General features: G+C 50.3%; 6 protein-coding genes across 6 annotated transcripts; 5 read left to right on the top strand and 1 right to left on the bottom strand.

The window, feature by feature from the left end:
• Positions 1-276: 276 nt before the first annotated feature.
• Positions 277-4,426, top strand: N7446_004509 (cohesin subunit SMC1). The gene is made up of 6 exons (XM_058513258.1): positions 277-392; positions 440-533; positions 584-3,539; positions 3,591-3,898; positions 3,947-4,313; positions 4,380-4,426. The coding sequence occupies exons 1-6, from the start codon at positions 362-364 to the stop codon at positions 4,395-4,397; spliced, it is 3,774 nt and encodes a 1,257-aa protein (XP_058374587.1). The 5' UTR covers positions 277-361; the 3' UTR covers positions 4,398-4,426.
• Positions 4,427-5,159: 733 nt separating this feature from the next.
• Positions 5,160-6,272, bottom strand: N7446_004510 (uncharacterized protein; the record flags this gene model as incomplete). Its single annotated transcript, XM_058513259.1, has 1 exon — positions 5,160-6,272. The coding sequence occupies one exon, from the start codon at positions 6,270-6,272 to the stop codon at positions 5,160-5,162; it is 1,113 nt and encodes a 370-aa protein (XP_058374588.1).
• Positions 6,273-7,444: 1,172 nt separating this feature from the next.
• On the top strand, positions 7,445-9,186 carry N7446_004511 (glycosyl hydrolase family 79 C-terminal domain-containing protein; the record flags this gene model as incomplete). Its single annotated transcript, XM_058513260.1, has 3 exons — positions 7,445-7,722; positions 7,770-8,294; positions 8,364-9,186. The coding sequence occupies 3 exons, from the start codon at positions 7,445-7,447 to the stop codon at positions 9,184-9,186; spliced, it is 1,626 nt and encodes a 541-aa protein (XP_058374589.1).
• A 3,425-nt stretch (positions 9,187-12,611) lies between these two features.
• Positions 12,612-14,252, top strand: N7446_004512 (DUF2841 domain-containing protein; the record flags this gene model as incomplete). Its single annotated transcript, XM_058513261.1, has 5 exons — positions 12,612-12,698; positions 12,752-12,956; positions 13,023-13,496; positions 13,550-13,735; positions 13,804-14,252. 5 exons carry the CDS (start codon positions 12,612-12,614, stop codon positions 14,250-14,252), a joined length of 1,401 nt encoding a protein of 466 aa, XP_058374590.1.
• Positions 14,253-14,952: 700 nt separating this feature from the next.
• N7446_004513 (glycerophosphocholine acyltransferase) lies at positions 14,953-16,657 on the top strand (the record flags this gene model as incomplete). Its single annotated transcript, XM_058513262.1, has 2 exons — positions 14,953-15,875; positions 15,928-16,657. 2 exons carry the CDS (start codon positions 14,953-14,955, stop codon positions 16,655-16,657), a joined length of 1,653 nt encoding a protein of 550 aa, XP_058374591.1.
• Positions 16,658-17,124: 467 nt separating this feature from the next.
• N7446_004514 (MRS7 family protein) lies at positions 17,125-18,790 on the top strand (the record flags this gene model as incomplete). The annotated part of the gene is made up of 2 exons (XM_058513263.1): positions 17,125-17,179; positions 17,241-18,790. The coding sequence occupies 2 exons, from the start codon at positions 17,125-17,127 to the stop codon at positions 18,788-18,790; spliced, it is 1,605 nt and encodes a 534-aa protein (XP_058374592.1).
• Between the last annotated feature and the right edge of the window lie 94 nt (positions 18,791-18,884).

The raw sequence follows: 18,884 nt of genomic DNA on the forward strand, positions 1-18,884 counted from the left end.
CTTGAAGCGATACCAAGGCCATCAGCACAGCTTTGATATCCCTTTTTGTACACCATTTTGGCCCTTTCTGATGGGCAACAGCGCAGCATTTGTACCACTATCAAACATATATAAAATAGATTTACCATAAATGTATTGCTCAAGACCTATAGTCACATATTGTGTTAGTTGGGTTGTACTAGAGTTGTCGCAAATCAAGTTGTGATCCACGTGATGCTCCGGCGCGTCGATGGACGCGGTCTCCCCGTTATCGCGCCCCTCCCAACCAACTTTGCCCACACGTCAATCTCCCGCACTAACAGTTGCAGAGCTCTGCTTGAATTCCTCACTGCGTGGCTCCCTCAGGGAAGCGGCCGGCAAGATGGGAAAACTCATTCGCTTGGAGCTTTTCAGTACGTAACACCGAAAGTGCGCCGCGAGCATGAGCTAACTTTGTCAGACTTCAAGTCCTACAAGGGACACCATGTGCTCCTATTCGGAGATGCATATTTCACGTCAATTATCGGACCGAACGGGTCTGGCAAGTCGAATTCGTGAGTATTTCTCGGCCTTATTTGGAGAAACGTGTGCTGACACGCAATAGGATGGATGCCATCTCGTTCGTTCTAGGAATCAAGTCGTCCCATTTGCGATCGACCAACCTCCGCGATCTCGTCTACCGTGGTCGTGTCCTGCGCACATCCAAAGTCGATGGAGAGCCTGCCGCTGACGGCGAGGATGGCGAGCAAGAGGAGGACCAGGACAATATGGATTCCACCCAGAATACTGGGGTCAATGATCCGAAGACCGCTTGGGTTATGGCAGTCTATGAAGACGATGCGGGCGAGGAGCAGCATTGGCGCCGATCTATCACCAGCCAAGGTGTCAGCGAATATCGCATCAACACCCGAATCGTATCCGCCCAGCAATACAACGAGGCTCTCGAGGAGGAGAACATCTTGATCAAGGCGCGCAACTTCCTTGTGTTCCAGGGTGATGTTGAGGCCATTGCGTCTCAGTCTCCTCGCGATCTTACGCGGTTGATTGAGCAGATCTCTGGCAGTCTGGAGCACAAGGCTGACTACGAGAAGTTCAAGGCCGAGGCGGAGGAAGCCGCAGAGCAGCAAACCGTTCAGCTCAATCGTCGGCGAGGCATCAACTCCGAGGTTAAACAGTACCAGGAGCAGAAGCGAGAAGCTGAAAACTACGCCAAAAAGGCCGAAGAACGTGACCAGGCTATTATCACTCATATCCTATGGAAGCTATTCCACTTCCAGCGCTTGATTGACGATTCTAGCGCTGATATCCAGAAATACCAGGATGAGCTTAAGGAATACCGCCGCGGTGTCGAGAAGTACGAAAAGAACGTTGAAGACGCCAAAAAGGATCATGCTCGAGTTGGTAGGGACGTCGGAAAGGCCGAGAAGAACATCACCAAGAAGGAGCATGAAATTGAAGAGCTCAACAACTCGCTCGTTCCTGTTGACGAGAAAATCGACATCACTCAGAAGAAGGTCGAAAGATACGCTTCGAAGATTGAGGAAATTGGCAAGGAACGCACATCCCAATCCAACAACCGCAAGCACCTCGAGAAGGATCTCAAACTTGTTGAAAAGGCCCAGGCTCAATGGGAAGCCGAGTGGCAGAAGACAATGAGCAAGAAGGGCGGCCAATTGAGCGAAGCCGATCAACAGGAGTACCACAAGCTCAGAGAAGAGGTCAATCGACGTTCATCTGCGGATTCTTTGAACCTTGACAACCTCCGCCGCCAGAGAAAGACGGAAGCTGAAGCTGTCAACAGTTTGAAGGGCAAGTTTGAAAACACCGAGTGGCAGCTGAAGTCTTTTGAATCCGAGGCGCAGAACATGGGCGAGCGCAAATCTTCGCTCAATGACACAATCACAACGACCTCCAAGGACATCGACCGCAAGAAGAAGGAGCTGAATACATTGACCTCAGAACGTTTGAAGGTCTCGCAAATGCGCACCGAGCTGGAGGAAAAGCTCCAGGTCGTATTGAGGAAACTGCTTGAAGCCGACGATGGCAAGAAGCAGACCGAGCGCGAGGTCCGCGCCAAGGAATTGATTTCGACCCTGAAGCGCATTTTCCCCGGTGTCAAAGGCCGCGTTAGCGACCTCTGCCGACCAAAGCAGAAAAAATACTCCGATGCGGTCAGCACTGTGCTGGGTCGACACTTTGACGCCATCGTCGTTGACAACGAGAAGACCGCCAAAGAGTGCATTCAACATCTGCGTGACCAACGCGCAGGACAGGCTACTTTCATCCCACTCGAGACTATTCAAGTCAAGGCGTTCAACTCCAACCTGAAGGGCATGCACCGGGGTATGCGTCCTGCGATTGAGACTGTCGACTACGACGAATCAGTTTCCCGAGCGATTATTTATGCCTGCGGAAATTCTATTGTATGCGATGACCTGGCCACGGCCAAGTATCTCTGCTACGAAAAGAATGTCGATGCCAAGGCGGTCACCCTGGATGGTACCGTCATTCACAAGGGTGGTCTCATGACTGGTGGACGTGGTCTTCAGCAAAACTCCAAGCGCTGGGAAGATTCCGAGGTTGAAAACCTGTATAAGCTGAAGGAAAAATTAATGAGCGATCTCGGAAACCTCCCCAAGAGTCACCGTCGGGGCTCCGAGGAGGAAAATCTGCAGGGAGAGCTTGTCGGCCTTGAGCAGCGTCTTTCTTACTCGCGTGAGGAATTAAAGGGCCTTGAAAGGAACCTTCAGAGCAAGCGCAGCCAGCTGGACTTCACCAAGCAACAAATGGAGGACCTGCGCCCTAAGTACACCGAGCGGAAGGAGAACCTTGACGAGCTGGATAAAATTATCGAGGCATCCCAGGCTGCTGTCAGCACAGTGGAGGATGAGGTCTACCGCAGCTTCTGCAAGCGTCTAGGATACGATGATATCCGGGAATACGAAGCCCAACAGGGCTCCCTGCAAGAAGAAGCTGCGCAGAAGAAGTTGGAATTCACCACACAGAAGAGTCGTATTGAGAACCAGCTCAGCTTCGAGAAGCAGCGTATCCAGGCAACTGAGGACCGAATCAATGGTCTCAAGGCCCAGTACGAGCGTGACAAGAGCCTGATTGAAGAACTTCAAATCCAGCAGGAGGAGATTCGTAACCAGCTTGATGAGTTCAATGCCGAACTTGAACTCCTCCGGGAGGCTCTCGAGGAGCAGAAGAATATCTATGCGCAATCCGCAGAGAAATTAACTGAGCAGAGGCGCGAACTCCAAAAGCGCAGCAAGCACGTTGAGGCGGCATTAAAGAATGTTAACGCACTCGAAGCGGAGATCCAGAAGAACTCATCTAGTCGTTATGCTCTTCTGCGGCGCTGCAAACTTGAGGATATTGATATTCCTTTGACCGACTCTTCAAGCGCCCTGGATAAGCTTCCTATCGATGACCTTGTGCAAGCCGCGGATCCCGATGCCATGGATGTGGATGAGGCTGATGGGCTGGACGATGCTCCTGTGGTTCACGATTATGGCATTGAGGTTGACTTCGAATCTCTTGGAGAGAGTCTCAAGGAGGTATGCACAGATCATAACCACGTTTAATTTCAAATTCTAACTGTTCTATAGGAGGCCGATGACAAGCTCGAGGATGAACTACTCGAGAAGGTCCGTGTTCTTAACAGTGAGCTTGACAAGATGGCACCCAATGCCCGTGCTATGGAACGTCTTGAGAGTGTCGAGAACAAGCTTCGAAGCACCGAAAAAGACTTTGAAGATGCCCGGAAGTCTGCACGAAAGGCCAAGGATGAGTTCGAGGCTGTGATGAAGCAGCGTTCCGACCTGTTCAACAAGGCCTTTGCTCACATTTCTGAACAAATTGGCCCGATCTATCGAGAACTCACACGCAGTGCCAACTACCCGCTAGGTGGACAAGCGTAAGTTTTCCCCGGCCTTAGTTTTGTATCTCTATTAACAATTTACAGTTACCTGGATATTGAGGACTCTGATGAGCCCTACCTTGACGGCATCAAATACCACGCCATGCCTCCGCTCAAACGTTTCCGAGACATGGAGCACCTTTCCGGTGGTGAAAAGACCATGGCCGCGCTCGCTCTGCTCTTCGCTATCCACTCGTACCAGCCTTCGCCCTTCTTCGTACTAGACGAGGTTGACGCAGCTCTCGACAACACCAACGTTGCCCGCATTGCCAACTATATCCATGACCACGCTGCACCTGGCATGCAGTTCATCGTGATCAGTCTGAAGACAGGTCTATTCCAGAACAGTGAGGCGCTCGTCGGTATCTACAGGGATCAGGTTGAGAACAGCAGCAAATCGTTGACACTTGATGTGAGTTTCTTTCCTTTGCACATATCCTTCCGTATATTCCACCATACTGACAAGTATTTTTCACAGCTTCGAAAGTACACCTAAGTCTTCTAGATGGGACATATGCGGACTATAGTGATAACCCTTTGCTTTGATATTTCTTTCTTCGTTTGTAGATTATTAAGTCTAGCTGGGGTGTTACCCTGTTTTTACCGGAGTCACTTGCTGAAAATTCGGAATTATCTTGCCTGGCATTTCTTTTTATCCACGAGGCAGTTAATTGATACCAGTTCCGTATTTTTCTTTCTGTTCCCATCAATTCCTTGCCCGTAGTCTATCTCCACGGTTCGTTGCTTACCGGCCACTTCGTATCAACCCATAGCTCCTGTGGTGCTGATGATATCAGTAGATCTTTGTATAAAAACCCGGGCGTGCTCCATAACCGTCGTTCCATCAACTATTTGGTATTCTGTTCTACCTCAATGGATATTTACATGTCTAAATGATATCTTGACTAAAGCAGAGATGCCATGGACTGCATTCGATTATGTTCGGTTAGAAACTCCCATAACCCAAAGAATCACCCCTTTGCAACGTCGCAGGATCCCAGGGGCATCATAAAGAACCATGACCACTTGCAGATTGAAAGCCAGAGGCTTTCCTCTCTCCCTGTGTCCCGCAAAACCCGAAAGCAACTGTCCCCGCATGAACGGTGTCGAAGCCCAAGACCCGACCTTTTTTTGGTGTTTGTTGTTTTCTCATTGTTGTAAGGCGCACTCATTAGGGAAAAAAGAAAAAGAAATATTCACGGCAGATTTGATGCATGAGCATGGTAAGACACTCATGAAGTTTGTATGAATGCGATCCTTAGATCAAACTGGGAGCTGGAGCGGCACGACCATTGGCCTTGTTTTCGGCACCAACGTTCAAGTCCGCAAAGGTCATGAGATCAACGGAAGGGGCTAGAGTCGCAGCAGCCTGAACCTTGGGCTTGGTGTTGGTCTTGATAGCGGGACTAACGGCAGGCTTGACAGCGGGCTTGGAAGTGGGCTGGACCTTGGGCTGGGTGCTGGTCTTTTCGGCGAGACTAGGCATCGGCCTGAGTGTGCCAATCTTAGCAGTGGCATACGCAGCAAGATTAAAAGCGGGAGCACCGGGCTTAAACGCGGTAGCAGCACGCTTGACAACGCGCTGGACGGTAGGCTGAAGAGTGTGCTGGACATTGGGCAAGACCTTTGGCTGGGTGTTGGTATTCACAGCCGGAGCGGGAATAATAGAAGGCATGAAGGCGGGATAGACGGTGGACAGGGCGGTGGGCTTGACATCAGCAGAAGCACCGTCCATAGGCTGGACCTCAACCGCGGCCTTCTCACCCTCAGGCTCGACCCCAGGAGTCTTGCCATCAACATGCTTGCCCTCAGCGGTATTAATCTCCAAAGCCTTAGCCTGAAGCTGCAAGAAAGCATCACTGAGAGGCTTGGGGTGCTGCTCGGGAATCTGGAAGAGAACACTGTTCACCTGGCGGCAGTTGTCGCGGATGTGCAGGGTATCAGTCTTCTTTCCGTCAACCTTGAAATCACAAACGAGGAGTCGAGCACCAGCAGGCTGGTCACGGTGGTATTCATAGAGCCTCATGGTCATCCCCTGGAAGAGGACGGCCCAGCAACGCTCATTGGGAAGAGGAGCTACCGCGAGAGGAGTGATGGGCAAATCCCAGTCCTCAGAGACGTTCTCAGCGGTAGAGATGACCTTGATGATGGCGTGGAGAATCTTCTTGCGACCATCCAGCTGCATGGCAAAGTAGTAGGAGCCGTCACCGGTAGGGTCAGGCTTGTAATTCATCGCCCACTTGGCTTCCGAGTCAAAAGCGTAAACCAGCAAGGCAGACACCATGACCTCCATGGTTTCGTGGGTGGGATTCTGCTCGAACTCCGAGATGAACTTCTCCATATGAAGGTTCGAGAGGTAAGTCTGTGCCATCTTTGCTGTGACACTGATGGATGACGTGAGGGCTTGATGGGTAGGAGAGTGAGTGATGAAACCGGAAGGTGATGGATGGACGCAAGAAGGAGATAAGTGGTCAAAGGAAGTAGGAAGAAGTGAAAGAAGGTCAGCTGCTCTTACATCTGCAAAAAGCAGAGCAAGTGAGCCAAAGGACTGAATGGGCTATCGAGCTTACCGAAATGCTTCGTTCAAGATGCGACGCAGACAAAAGGGTTAGTCAAAGGGTTGAAGCGTGTTGAAGGAAGAAAAGTGATGCTTGGGAAGGCAAGCAGTTGAAATACGAAAATGGCAAATGCCGTTTGCTATGGGTGGGCAAAGTGATGAGAGCAGGTGAGATGAGCGATAACGTTAATCGTAAGATGCTTGATAGAATTCTCTCTGATCATGGTTGACCTTGGGGTCACTTAATTAACACGGGGCATAGATTAAAGTAAAGAATAACTACAGTCAGGAGATCTGTAGAAAATAATTAGATATCCCCGTTGTTCACGATCTGATCTCCGGACTATATAGATCGACAGATCTGGGATAGGGCTGCCGAGAACAACGCTAGGGATGCGTCAAGCACATATTCATCTCGACACAAATAATCTGAGTGCTTTTATCAGCACCGATGCAAGAGCAACATCTGATTGTAGGAATGTGAAACTACGATATTGCATGCTCCAGTCCACGGATGTTCATCTCGGGGTCTTGGGCGCTTCTTCCTGTACGCGTCTACTTATATAACCCTCAAAACCCTAGTATTTTGAAATGGCAAGTAATTTCCTTATATGCGACGATCACATCCATAAATGACGTTCAATTGCCGACTCCCTGACGCTGCCAGTGCAACGATCGGCTCTCCACAACTTCAGATGCAACCCCCGCATTGACAATCCGGAGAAATTATCATATAACCGAGACTTAGGTAGATTATACTCCAATCGCCTGTCTTGAAGTCGGCATGTCCCGCCTCAAACATTATGCCTGGCGCCAAGCGGCAATTGAAGAACCAAATTCAATACCCTTCTGACGGTTGAGGGTATACATATATATATCCCTCAAAACACCATCTTTTTTTTGGTTTAGAGGAAGTTCAAGAGAAAACTTGTTTACAGGATAGGATACGCTTTGCATTGTCGGTATATCATCTATACCACAGGGCTATGTTTCTTGATCTACTTTTAGGAGCCACCATTGTGGCGGCAGTGCGCACAAATGTTGAGCGAGATGCTTCACCCGCTATTGCTGTTAGTGGACGAGTTCCCCAAACCGCTGGAGCTGCCATCTTGAATCCATTTGTATCATTCTCGATCGAATTCTCTTCTTTCCCCGATTTCGCTGGCAACTCTTCCCTGCCGAACAAGTTCTCAAAGAGCCTGCTCGACAATCTTGGTAAGCTCCAAGGTGGAAAGCCACATATTCGCGTTGGTGGAAACACTCAGTATGAGATCCGAGACATAGATATTGCCATTGTTAACATTATCGCAGGGACCTTGCCTTGTACGATCCGGATCTAAAGACAGGAATCCAAGGAACATATGTCCCTGCTGTGTCTGAAGATTATCCATCTATCATCTCATATGGACCCTCATACTTCGAGTCATACTCGACTTGGCCCGGCGTCAAATTTAGTCACGGCTTCAATATGGGTAAGAATGGCACTGCGGGCATGGATAATCTCATTGCCACCGTTCCACTGGCATGCAAAGCACTTAAAAACGGAAAACTGGCATACTGGGAGATCGGAAACGAGCCAGATCTTTTCAGGACAACCAGACCGAACAGTGTACGACCTACGAGTTGGACTGAGAGTGACTATGTGACAGAATGGTTGGCCAAGGCACAAGTAATCAAGCGTCAGCTCAAGAAGAGTTGCCCTGAAATGGCGACGGATGCCGAGTACAAGTATCTTGCGCCGTCATTTGCAGGTATAAAAAACAGTCTGGACCCGCTCAAGACCTGGCAAAGCGGGCTTGATACGGACCACAATGTTGGTTTGAACTCCATGCACAAGTATGAACACACCTCCCTAATCATGTAGAGTGTGAATTTCTCTTATATGGACATCTAACAATCATCTAGCTACATCGGCGGTGCAGACCAACCAGGTGTCACCCTTCGCCACACCCTTATGAACCATACTTCAACCGCACACAGCGTCGACCAACATGCCAAGCTTTCCCAAGTGCTCAACACACAAGGCCTGACCAAGGGTATTCCCTACATTCTTGGCGAGACAAATTCACTTTACCATCAAGGCAAACCAGGACTATCAAACTCATTCGGTGCCGCACTCTGGGTTGTGGACTTCAATCTCTATTGCGCATCACAAAGCATCCAGCGAACACATATGCACCAGGGCACCGACTACCGCTACGCATCCTGGCAGCCTGTCCAAACTAACAAGACAACCATTGGAACCAAGGCACCCTACTACGGTAACGCAATGGTCGCCGCAATGCTAAAGAGCAACAAGGAGAGCGACGATGTACAGGTTGTCAATCTCCCCTTATCGGAAGAGACAGAGGCTGCTTACGCGGCATATGTGAACGGTCATCTGGCCAGGATTGCCGTGGTCAATCTGCAAGAATACAACTACACAACCTCGGACTCGGATTCGCTATCGGATTCGCCTTCAGATTCGACGCAGCGTCCCGTGGCAAAGTACTCGTTCCAGATCCCTGCAACCTTGGCAAAATCGTTATCCGTCCAAAGGCTTATGGCAAATGGCAGCGATGCCATTACAGGTATCACCTGGGACGGCTGGTCATATAACTATGAACTCCAGGGCGGGAAGCCTGTGCGGCAGTCCAATGTCACGATTGGTGAATCGCTGTCTGTGAGCAAGGAAGGGATGATTGATATTGAGGTACCTTATTCTAGTGGTGCGATGATCAATCTTTAGGTTCCAACAAGGGATCTGTCCTAGCGGAGACAAACCCCAAGCGAGTCAGAATAGCTCCACTTGTGCCTAGGCTTGACTCAGCCTGTCTTACATACGTTCACAGATCAGAAGTACGATTGAGTTCTATATTTGGGATTGGTTCCTTATCTCCATATACAACGTCCCAGAGCAAGATCGGGATCTGATATTAAAGGACTATCCTTGAAAGTGGCGATGTTTGAGCTAGCGCCTCATCAAGAGAGCAACTACGGCCGAGGGTAGTGAGAACGAGGCATCCGGAAGCCTACAATGGATTAAAGTATCTAGTACCCTGTCCCTGGATGACTTTTAAAATCCAACCTTACTGTAGTTACGGTGAGGAAGACAACATCGCCATGTCATTCCATGTCCAGGTACTCCATAATCACCGCTACCATCCGCGGACTCCGGACGTCACTCAAATCAACACCATCAAACTCACAAGCCTGAGAGCTTTGACACCAAATTCCTAGTTAGAGGTCAGAGTTCCAAACATGCACGCCTCCTGCACTGCTATCCTGGTGCTAGGATCCCACCATATGCATCAAGCTTGCAAAGGTAACGGAATGTCAGAAACCGGGGTCCGGAAGGCCCCATCCGCGGTCAAGCACATAGTGCAGTCCCTAATTGACAAGAAAACGGGGACTTCGGTGCTTCGGTCCTTCGAAGAAAGTCATCCCTGACAGATAGGCGGGATGCGCAGATGTGCAGTGCAACAGTACATATATGGTAACAGTAGACAATAACAGGCACTGATTCGTTACTGCAGACCTAAAGCTGGGGCATTTGCGTCTCCAGATCCCGCTGTTCATCAACTCACCTGTTGGGTGCCCAAGTGTTGTGCTCCACCCCGCACTTCAACGCAAGGGACGCATGGCTTTTCTTGCGCCACTTACTACAGTGCGATTTTTGTTCCCTGTTTTTTGCTGCTTTTTTGGCTTACAAAGTTCGAGGCCAATGCAGCTCAGACAATAGTACGGATTGCACATAATGGTGTTGCTTTGCTTCACAGCAATGTACTGCAATGCAGGCTGTGCTATTGACTGCGTGGAACTTATGTTGCTTTTTTTCCTGTTTTGTTTTGTTTTTGTTTTTGCTTTTGCTGTTTCCTCTTCTGATATTTGTCTGTTTTGCCTTGCCCAAAAATGAGGCTGCCTGATGGGGAGAAGTGAATACGGACTACCCAATAGTTCTGTAGATGTCAGAAGACACAGGCAACAAGCCGTCAGGCTGACCGGTAAAACGTCTAAACGCCATATTTTCGGCCCCCTAATTCAGGAGAGTATAGTGCGCACTCGACTCTTGTTCTTACTCGTGTTATCTCACCTCTTGACTATTCAAAGCGGGGCTACCATGGGTATGTCGCGATAGTATGTGCCCTTGAGTTATCAAATCATAAGAATCGGTTAAATTTTCCGTGTTTGTGTGGGCCAGTGCAGATGGCAATAGTGGGTGCGTGATAGGAAACAAAGAAGCAAAAACTACAGTATAATGTAAAGAGACGGTGGAGAATACAACAATCAATGACTAAATTGGGTCTTTGTTACAGGTGGCTTTTGTTCGCCATAGGCCAACGTGTTGGTGGCGTCGCCAGATAATCACCCCTTTGAAATATTGGGTATACAGAGCATACTCCAGGAAAGGCCCAACGCGTCGAAATCCAAGGGAACACTGTCCTTTGTGCAAACCAGCGACAATCGATTCTGAGTTTGCGATCCGCAGTCCCCCACTCTCAGGACTGTTACACTGTCGATCCGGGAGCGAGGAACCCATCCTAATGGTGGACAGGAATTAACTTCGAATATCTTTTTGTTTATCGATTCAAACGACAATCAGTTCACAAGATGTGGTGACCCTAGCCCCGGGTTGCCACGTCGGCATCTGCACGATGCCGCAGGAGAGTAAGAAGAATTTGCAATATTGGCCGAGTACTCCTGGGGACGACCATGCTAGCGTGAGCACAGCGCCTCGAACTAGTAGACAAACAATGTTGAAAAACAGGGAGTTCGAGGAAGCCGCCAAGAAAATCCAGTAAAAAAGAAACGAGCGGGAATCACAGAGCATACTGTAAGCCAGGCCCATCCCGACTTACATCGTATTTGGAACCCGCATGCCGGGAACGAAGGGTTCGGTTCCGCGTGTGTTGGAAATAAGCTCAAGTTTGATGGTCGATAGTCGCGTCGACAGCCTTCTCGCGGAACTTTAAGCCGTCCAATGTCCAAACTGGACCTTGAGGTGGCCAGGGCAGAGATCAGAAAAAAGTTGCACTCTTCAGACCCCGTTTCAGATTAGGTTGGGAGCGACCGCACGGACAATCGTATTGGTCTTCGGTCGTGGAGCTGCCAGTGGGGATAAACTTAGTGGCCATGTACATCAACACACACTACGGTATGCCCGGGCAAAAGGGAGTGGAAAAGAAAAGAATAGATTGCGGGATTTGGGCTGCATGCAGCCGGACAAATGCTCCATCAGACTCTGTGGGCTGACGCCACGCGCAACGTAAGTATCCATCGAGGAGAGTCCACAAGATCCGCCTAGGCCTGCGTTAGTCAGTGATCCATCAGCCTCTCTTGGGGCCTTCTCCCCTGGCTTGCATACGATGATCCCAGAGGCGTCGAGGGAGGCCACTGAACTTTTAATCACCTGTCGTGGCTGATGCAGGCCAAGAGATCGGCAATCCTGCGGTCAAATTGGACCTATCCTTGTTTGCACGGATTGACTGGCCCATCGCTCGATCAGGTACAGATTATAACTAGGGCCATTTCTTCGAAGATACAAACGATGGATACACCGGTTGCTAACCTAGGCGATCGTATTAGAGCGGAGACTAAGCTGATTAGTGGAGTCCTCGGGACAATCTATAGAAATATAGAAGTTGAGACGTCAAAAGAGTGTTCTCGGATCCCCCGAACCGTGGAACGCGACTCAAATCGGATATTCAACCATGGATCACAGCCCTAAGGAAAGTCAGTGCGCAGCGTGGACTCGGCCCTCAAAGTGACACGGAAGCTTCCTTATCGCCACACGTAGCTTTTGCAGCTATTTCTTTTTCCTTGCATTGACACAGTAGCCGATTCGTACTCTCAGGGGACGCCTATGTCATGTGGGGACTTGAGAGTTTGGCCTCGGAAGTCGAGCAGATCATGGTCATAGTGTATATCTAGATCGCCTGGACCCTTCCCCTGAGCGTTACCGGATACAATATCCATTGGAAGTCCGTGTCCATCCCTGTCGAGAGTGGGGTTCGATCCTTTTTCTATTAAGTACAGATCGTGGTTGCTCCCCGACCTCCATCTTGTATTTTCTCGCAACCTCCTTGCTGAGTCGAACATGTGCAGCGGGGTTTGACCCATTCAATCTTAGATCGAAGCACTCTATACAACAATCGCACTTCCCAGTACCTCAATATGGATACAAATCGTGGATATCCGTTCCCGGGGGAACTCGAGCGAAGACATTCTGATACCTGTATTCCACACCAACCCATGAACATGGTAATATAGGCAGTGAATGCAATGTATCCGGTTCATAGCTAACGACTGACTAGTCGATCACTCCTAAACAGCCCCTCAACCCAGAGTTCCCTCATCCACACTTTGCTATGATCTATATCGACCACAATGGGGAATATCAGCTACAGACCTCTGCCTCAATGGCCGGATGTGGAGGAGCCATCTTCACACCGGATGTCACAGACCGATTTCTTGAAATGACCTGTCCAGGGACGCAGGCCAGCCCAAGTTTCAGTACAGGTGAGTCAGAGTCTTGGGAGCCAGTATATATATAAAAAAAAGCAAGGTTGACTAAACTTGCTCCAGACCAAACCAACCAAGCATCCTTCTCAGCCTGGGACGTGCAGTCGTCTCCCAACTGGGTTCAATCCGGCCAGACGAGACCAATGGAGAAGATCCCGTTTGAGTGGCAAACGCCAAACAGCCGAAACAAAAAGCGTAGACCAAACCCGGCTGGCATTGTCAAGTCTCGGTCCAAGTCTCTTTCTCCGCCGCCAACGGCGACACCCCCGCCTACACGGACTGTTCTTCGAGTGGGGAATCGCGCTCTGCTACGACGGTACTATGAAAAGGCATTTGAGGATTTTCAGCAACTCAACTGTCGTGCTATCGCAAAGTCTTACATCAAACTTGTTGAACCAAGGAAGCAGGTTCATTTCCCGTACAATGGACGCAGGGTTATCGCCGGTGTCTCGCAGCGTGTTGACCCAGAGTATACGAAGCCGGGGTGGTGGCCAGCTGGTGTTTTGCACAAGGAGCCTGATCATCTACTTAAGAATGGTAAGTATGTTGTTGGAGTGTGCGTATGAGTAGGTTATCTGACTCCAAACTAGACCGCCTGCGACTCCTTGTCCACATCCTCTGTGAGTTGAAGGACAGCCATGGGGTCACCGCTGAAAAACTGCGCGACGCTGGTCAGGATGTCCGACGCCAGATCACACCCGCCAACAAACTTCAAGTTCTCGATGAGATCTACTTTGTTCGACAAATGGAAGAACGGTTCTTGGACGGAGAAATCGGTATGTATCAACATACCAAAAACGAGCCACCTATACAATCACTAACCAATATCCCTTCCTTGTTATAGATGCCAGTACTCTGATCCAGATCACCCACACACACCTCCCCGAAGCAATCTACCACGACGTCGATGAGGTCTCACCGCGCACCCAAGCCGCATCAGCATCAGCATCGGCAATCAAACAAGACCACGATATAAACGATGCACACAATGACAGTATCCCCTCGTTGGACGAAGACGAGTCCAAGCTCCAGCCTCACTCGCATATCTTGCCCTTGTCACCCACAACCAGTGAGTCAAGTGGCCCACACAGCCCGAGATCTGGCGGCTTTAGCTCGTACCCATTGGTTGCGCCCCCTCCAACGGTGCATGTCATTCCACCAGAGTCTCCAACTGTCCCTAAGCCAATGCATGACCCGTCCTACATGTCTGGCTACTACGCGCAGCCTTTCATGTCTGACAAGGGCCAGGGATTCTGGCCACATGCCAGTCCTGTGTCGCAGTATGGATATTGAAATTGCTTCACTTTCTTTTCTTTTTTATTCTTTTACTTTTTTCTATTCTTCACTTTTACCTTTTGGATGAGTTAAGCATGGAGTTTGTGAGCATTGGGATCAGGATACGATTTCTATTGACTATAATTTTGTTTTGCTTTTTCTTTGGGATAGGTTCTAGGCTATGACCTCACTTTTGTATACGGGAAGTGTAGGAAAATGTGACATGATTATGAGACAGATTCAATGGACAGTGTATACATATAACTTTTATAGTTCCTCAAAAGTAGTGTGTTCCATCGAGTAGATTTCTGCCTTAGGCCACACACCACCTGCACCCACTCCGCTCTCTTATTGGGTGGAGTTGACGATCCCCCAGCGCAGCTCCCCAACCAACCACCAGCCACATCACAAGCACACGTCAATTCCTCATATTCTCGCTGGCTCATCTCTTCCCTTGTAAGAGTATCTTTTGCACTGTTTGACATTCTGCAGCTTCTCACTATAGCCATTTTCGTGTCATGCGCTAGGGATTTGCATTTGTTTATCCTCTGGATCACCAACCACAGCTTACCATCTTTGCCTCGTGAATCCGCCCAGGGCGTGATCGCCGATAAGGTAGGGTTGCCATCTATTTCTTGCCCCTCATGTCTAAATAAGGCCGGTGTCTGCTGAGCACTTGCGCCGCTCTTTCACATATCTACGTGCTCTCGTGTTCACAATGGGGATGCTAACATTCAACCGTTTCCTCAGTCGACCATATCCCAATCACCGGGACGGTCCAACGATATTCTTCTTCCAGCAACAGTTTTTGATGGAAACCAGCTCGCGAAGGAAGTCCGATCCCGCCATGCCAGCCGAGTCACTAGCCTCCACCCCCGGCCTGGAGGAGATCGATGCGCCCTTTCCTGCGGACGACTTCGCCGATAACGATGACTTCTACTCACCTCCTGCCTCTCCGGGTAGGCTATCACGCAACGGATCCTTCTCCAACAGCAGCTCGTATCAGGAGGACTGGGAGACTTTCCCGCCGCTGGACAAGTTGACTATCTTCGATCTGTTGGACAATATCCAGCTCTCGCAGCGCCTGGAGAAGTGGCAGCAGACTATCGCCATGCAGAAAGAGAAAGTGCGCAAGCAGCGGGAGAAGATTAAGTCGTCATCGCTGAACGCCAAGGATCGTGTTGTAGGGGAGTGGAAACGCCGAGCCCCAACCGCCGATGAGAAGCTGGAGAAATACCGTGCCCGGATGAAGCAGGGCGTCGAGCGGCTGGGTAAGCAGTGGAACAAGACGGCCACTGTGACCCTCCGCGAGAAGGCGTCTTTCATTGCCGGTGTTCTCAATATCTTCATCAGTGGTTATCTGATCGGTGCTTGCCCGGAATACTTCCACATCTGGTTCAGTGCCCAGCTGTTGTATTTCATGCCTATTCGATACTTCACCTACCACGCCAAGGGCTACCACTACTTCCTGGCTGATCTCTGCTACTTCGTCAACTTGCTCTGCATGCTGAGCATTTGGGTCTTCCCCAACTCGAAACGCCTTTTCATTAGCACCTTCTGTCTGACCTTTGGAAATAACGCTGCTGCCATTGCCATGTGGCGTAATTCAATGGTCTTCCATAGTATGGATAAGGTTGTCAGGTATGTTGGATCCGCAAGTTTCACAAGGGGAAATTAGCTGACTCAATATTAGCTTGTTCATTCACATCATGCCTCCGGTGACTTTACACTGTATCGTGCATTTGACCCCAGTTGAGAGGCTCAAGGAGCGTTTCCCTGCAGTCTACAGCATCAAGTTCAGTCAGTCCGGGGACCCTGAGCATTATGGTCTTGGTGCCATGATTATCTGGGCCACAGTTCCATATCTAGTGTGGCAACTGTTGTACCATTTCTTAATCACCGTCCGCCGCCGTGACCAAATTGCAGCAGGTCGCCCAACCAGCTTTACCTGGCTCCGCAAGTCATATTCCAAGGCCCCGATTGGCAAGTTTGTGCTGAGCCTCCCCGAGGCGCTGCAGGAGCCCTGCTTCATGTTCATCCAGTATGGATTTGCCCTTTCAACAATGATTCCCTGCCCGATCTGGTTCTGGTACAAATGGGCTAGTGGAATTTACATGGCCGCCCTCTTTATCTGGAGCATTCACAATGGAGCAACCTACTACATCGACGTATTTGGCAAGCGCTTCCAGAAGGAACTGGAAGAACTCAAGAAGGACGTTGCGCGATGGCAATCTTCTCCTGATGGAGTCACCAGCCCACTCCTTGCCGCCGAGCCTAGTCCTCTCAGTGAAGCTGTCAATGCTTTCAGTGGGGACAAGCGCTCCAGCGTTGACCGTATTCCGTTGCTGGACTCTGCCGATGCCTCGTCGAGTGCTTTGCAAGCCAGTCTGAGCCCTGACTCTGCCGTTCGAGAGAGAAGTTAAACACTAGGGACAATTCCTTTCTTTAATCTACGATACCCTGGCGAGATATAGTTTAATTGCTTTTTTGTTTATACCAGCGTTTGCCATTCTTTATACCCTCCTCGTTGGTTTCTAATATTTACTTCGATATTTATTTGAAGCGAAAATTTGTATAAATTGACCAGATTGACATGAACATGAAGATATAATTTGCCCCCTGCACTGCCCCTAAACAAGCCTTACCAGATCTAGACCAATTATTTTTATCCCCGATCTCCGAGTCACGTGCAAAATGATCTCAGACAACTCATCGCTTCCGGTCCATTCCAAACTTCCGTAACCATCGAATTATTTCTATTTACTTGATTGTTCATCCCGTGGACATTTGAATTGATTATTTCCTTCAGTGTTGTCGCTCCTACACCCTGTCCGCTCGTTGTCTCGAGCTCTTCCTTTTCCCCCCAACAATTCCGCAAATGTCCGCCACGATGAGATCCACCGGATTGGTTCGCGGCACCCCTGCTTTTCGGGCAGCGCTCGCTGGTGAGACCTTTGAGAAGGAATATTAATGTTGATAAGGATGGAAATATTTACTTTTGAACAGGTCGTCACCGTTCCAGTGCGCCGAGCCCGGCCTCTGTTGCAGCCCGAAACCTCCTCCGAAATGGCCGCAGTCTCCCATCTCAAGTATCGGCTCTCGCCATTCTGATCCCGCAGCGTGGATACGCGACCGAGCAGTCTACATCGAACTCTTCTCAATCCTACCCTCCCCCGGGATTCAACGCCGAGCAAGCGAAGAAGCCGCTCCCCCAGGACCAGACTACGCAGTCACCATCCGCTGTTGCGAAGCCCCAGTCTGAGACCTCGGCTGTTAGCAAGACACAGTCTGGAACTGTGGCAAAGTCGACCGCAGAGGACCAGAAGGTGGCCGAGAAGAAGAACGCCAAGAAGTTGACGCTCGGCCAGAAGGTCAAGAAGGAGATTCAGCACTACTGGGATGGAACCAAGCTGTTGGCCACAGAAGTCAAGATTAGTTCGCGATTGGCGTTGAAGATGGCCGGTGGATACGAACTGAGTCGGCGAGAGCACCGCCAGCTCCAGCGCACTACCAAGGATCTGGGCCGTCTGGTTCCCTTCTCGATGTTCCTCATCGTCCCCTTCGCCGAGCTGCTCCTCCCCGTCGCTCTGAAGATCTTCCCCAACCTCCTTCCCAGCACCTACGAGGGACAGAAGGCCCGTGAGACCAAGGCCCTGAACCTCAGTTCCACCCGTAAGGAGGTCTCTGGATTCCTCCGCAACACCCTGCGCGAGACTGGTCTCCCCCTGACGATGGCCACTGTCAAGAACGACGAGTTCGCCGATTTCTTCCGTAAGATTCGCACCACCGGTGAATCGCCCTCGACCGAGGATGTCATCAAGGTCTGCAAGATCTTCAAGGACGACTTGACCCTTGATAACCTGTCGCGCCCCCAGCTGGTCGGCATCTGCCGATACATGAACCTGAACTCGTTCGGCACAGACGCCATGCTCCGCTACACCATCCGCCACCGCATGCGTCAAATCAAGCGTGACGACCGCGCGATCTTCTACGAGGGCGTAGACTCGCTCTCTGTCCCAGAATTGCAAATGGCCTGTGCCTCGCGCGGAATTCGCACACATGGCGTCTCCCCCGCTCGCCTGCGTGAGGATCTCGGTATGTGGCTGGAACTCCGTCTGAAGCAGGGCGTTCCCTCCACCCTGCTCGTCCTGAGCAACGCATACCTGTACACCCAGGGCGGCAAGGAGTCCGAGATGGCGTCGCAGATTGACGCACTCAAGTCCGTACTCTCCAGTATTCCCGAGGAGCTCTTCCACGAGATCGAGCTCGAGGTCCACAATGCCGAGGGTGCTGCCACTAACAAGCAGCGTCTGGAGGTTATCAAGGAGCAGGAGGAGCTGATCGAGGAGGAGAACGAGCAGAACAGCGAGAACGAGGGCAAGGGTGTTGCTGCGCCTAAGGATACCGAGGATATCGACGAGAAGGAGGAGGCCAAAGTCGAGGCCACTGATGGCGCGGAGAAGCAGACTTCCGAGGCTAATGAGGCCATGGCGGAAGGTGACCGTGCTGAGAAGACCAGTGATTCCAAGGAGGCCAAGAAGGGCGAGAGCTCGTAGGCATCTCCATGGATGTTATGATTATGCTGGGTTGAGCCGGCTATGTGTTTTTAGTTTGGTTTCAGGTTTGGTTTGCGCACTTCTCATATAGATG

The sequence above is a fragment of the Penicillium canescens genome (assembly GCF_028828765.1).
Source record: "Penicillium canescens strain IBT 15451 chromosome Unknown utg000003l_segment0_segment0, whole genome shotgun sequence".
Classification (NCBI taxonomy): domain Eukaryota; kingdom Fungi; phylum Ascomycota; class Eurotiomycetes; order Eurotiales; family Aspergillaceae; genus Penicillium; species Penicillium canescens.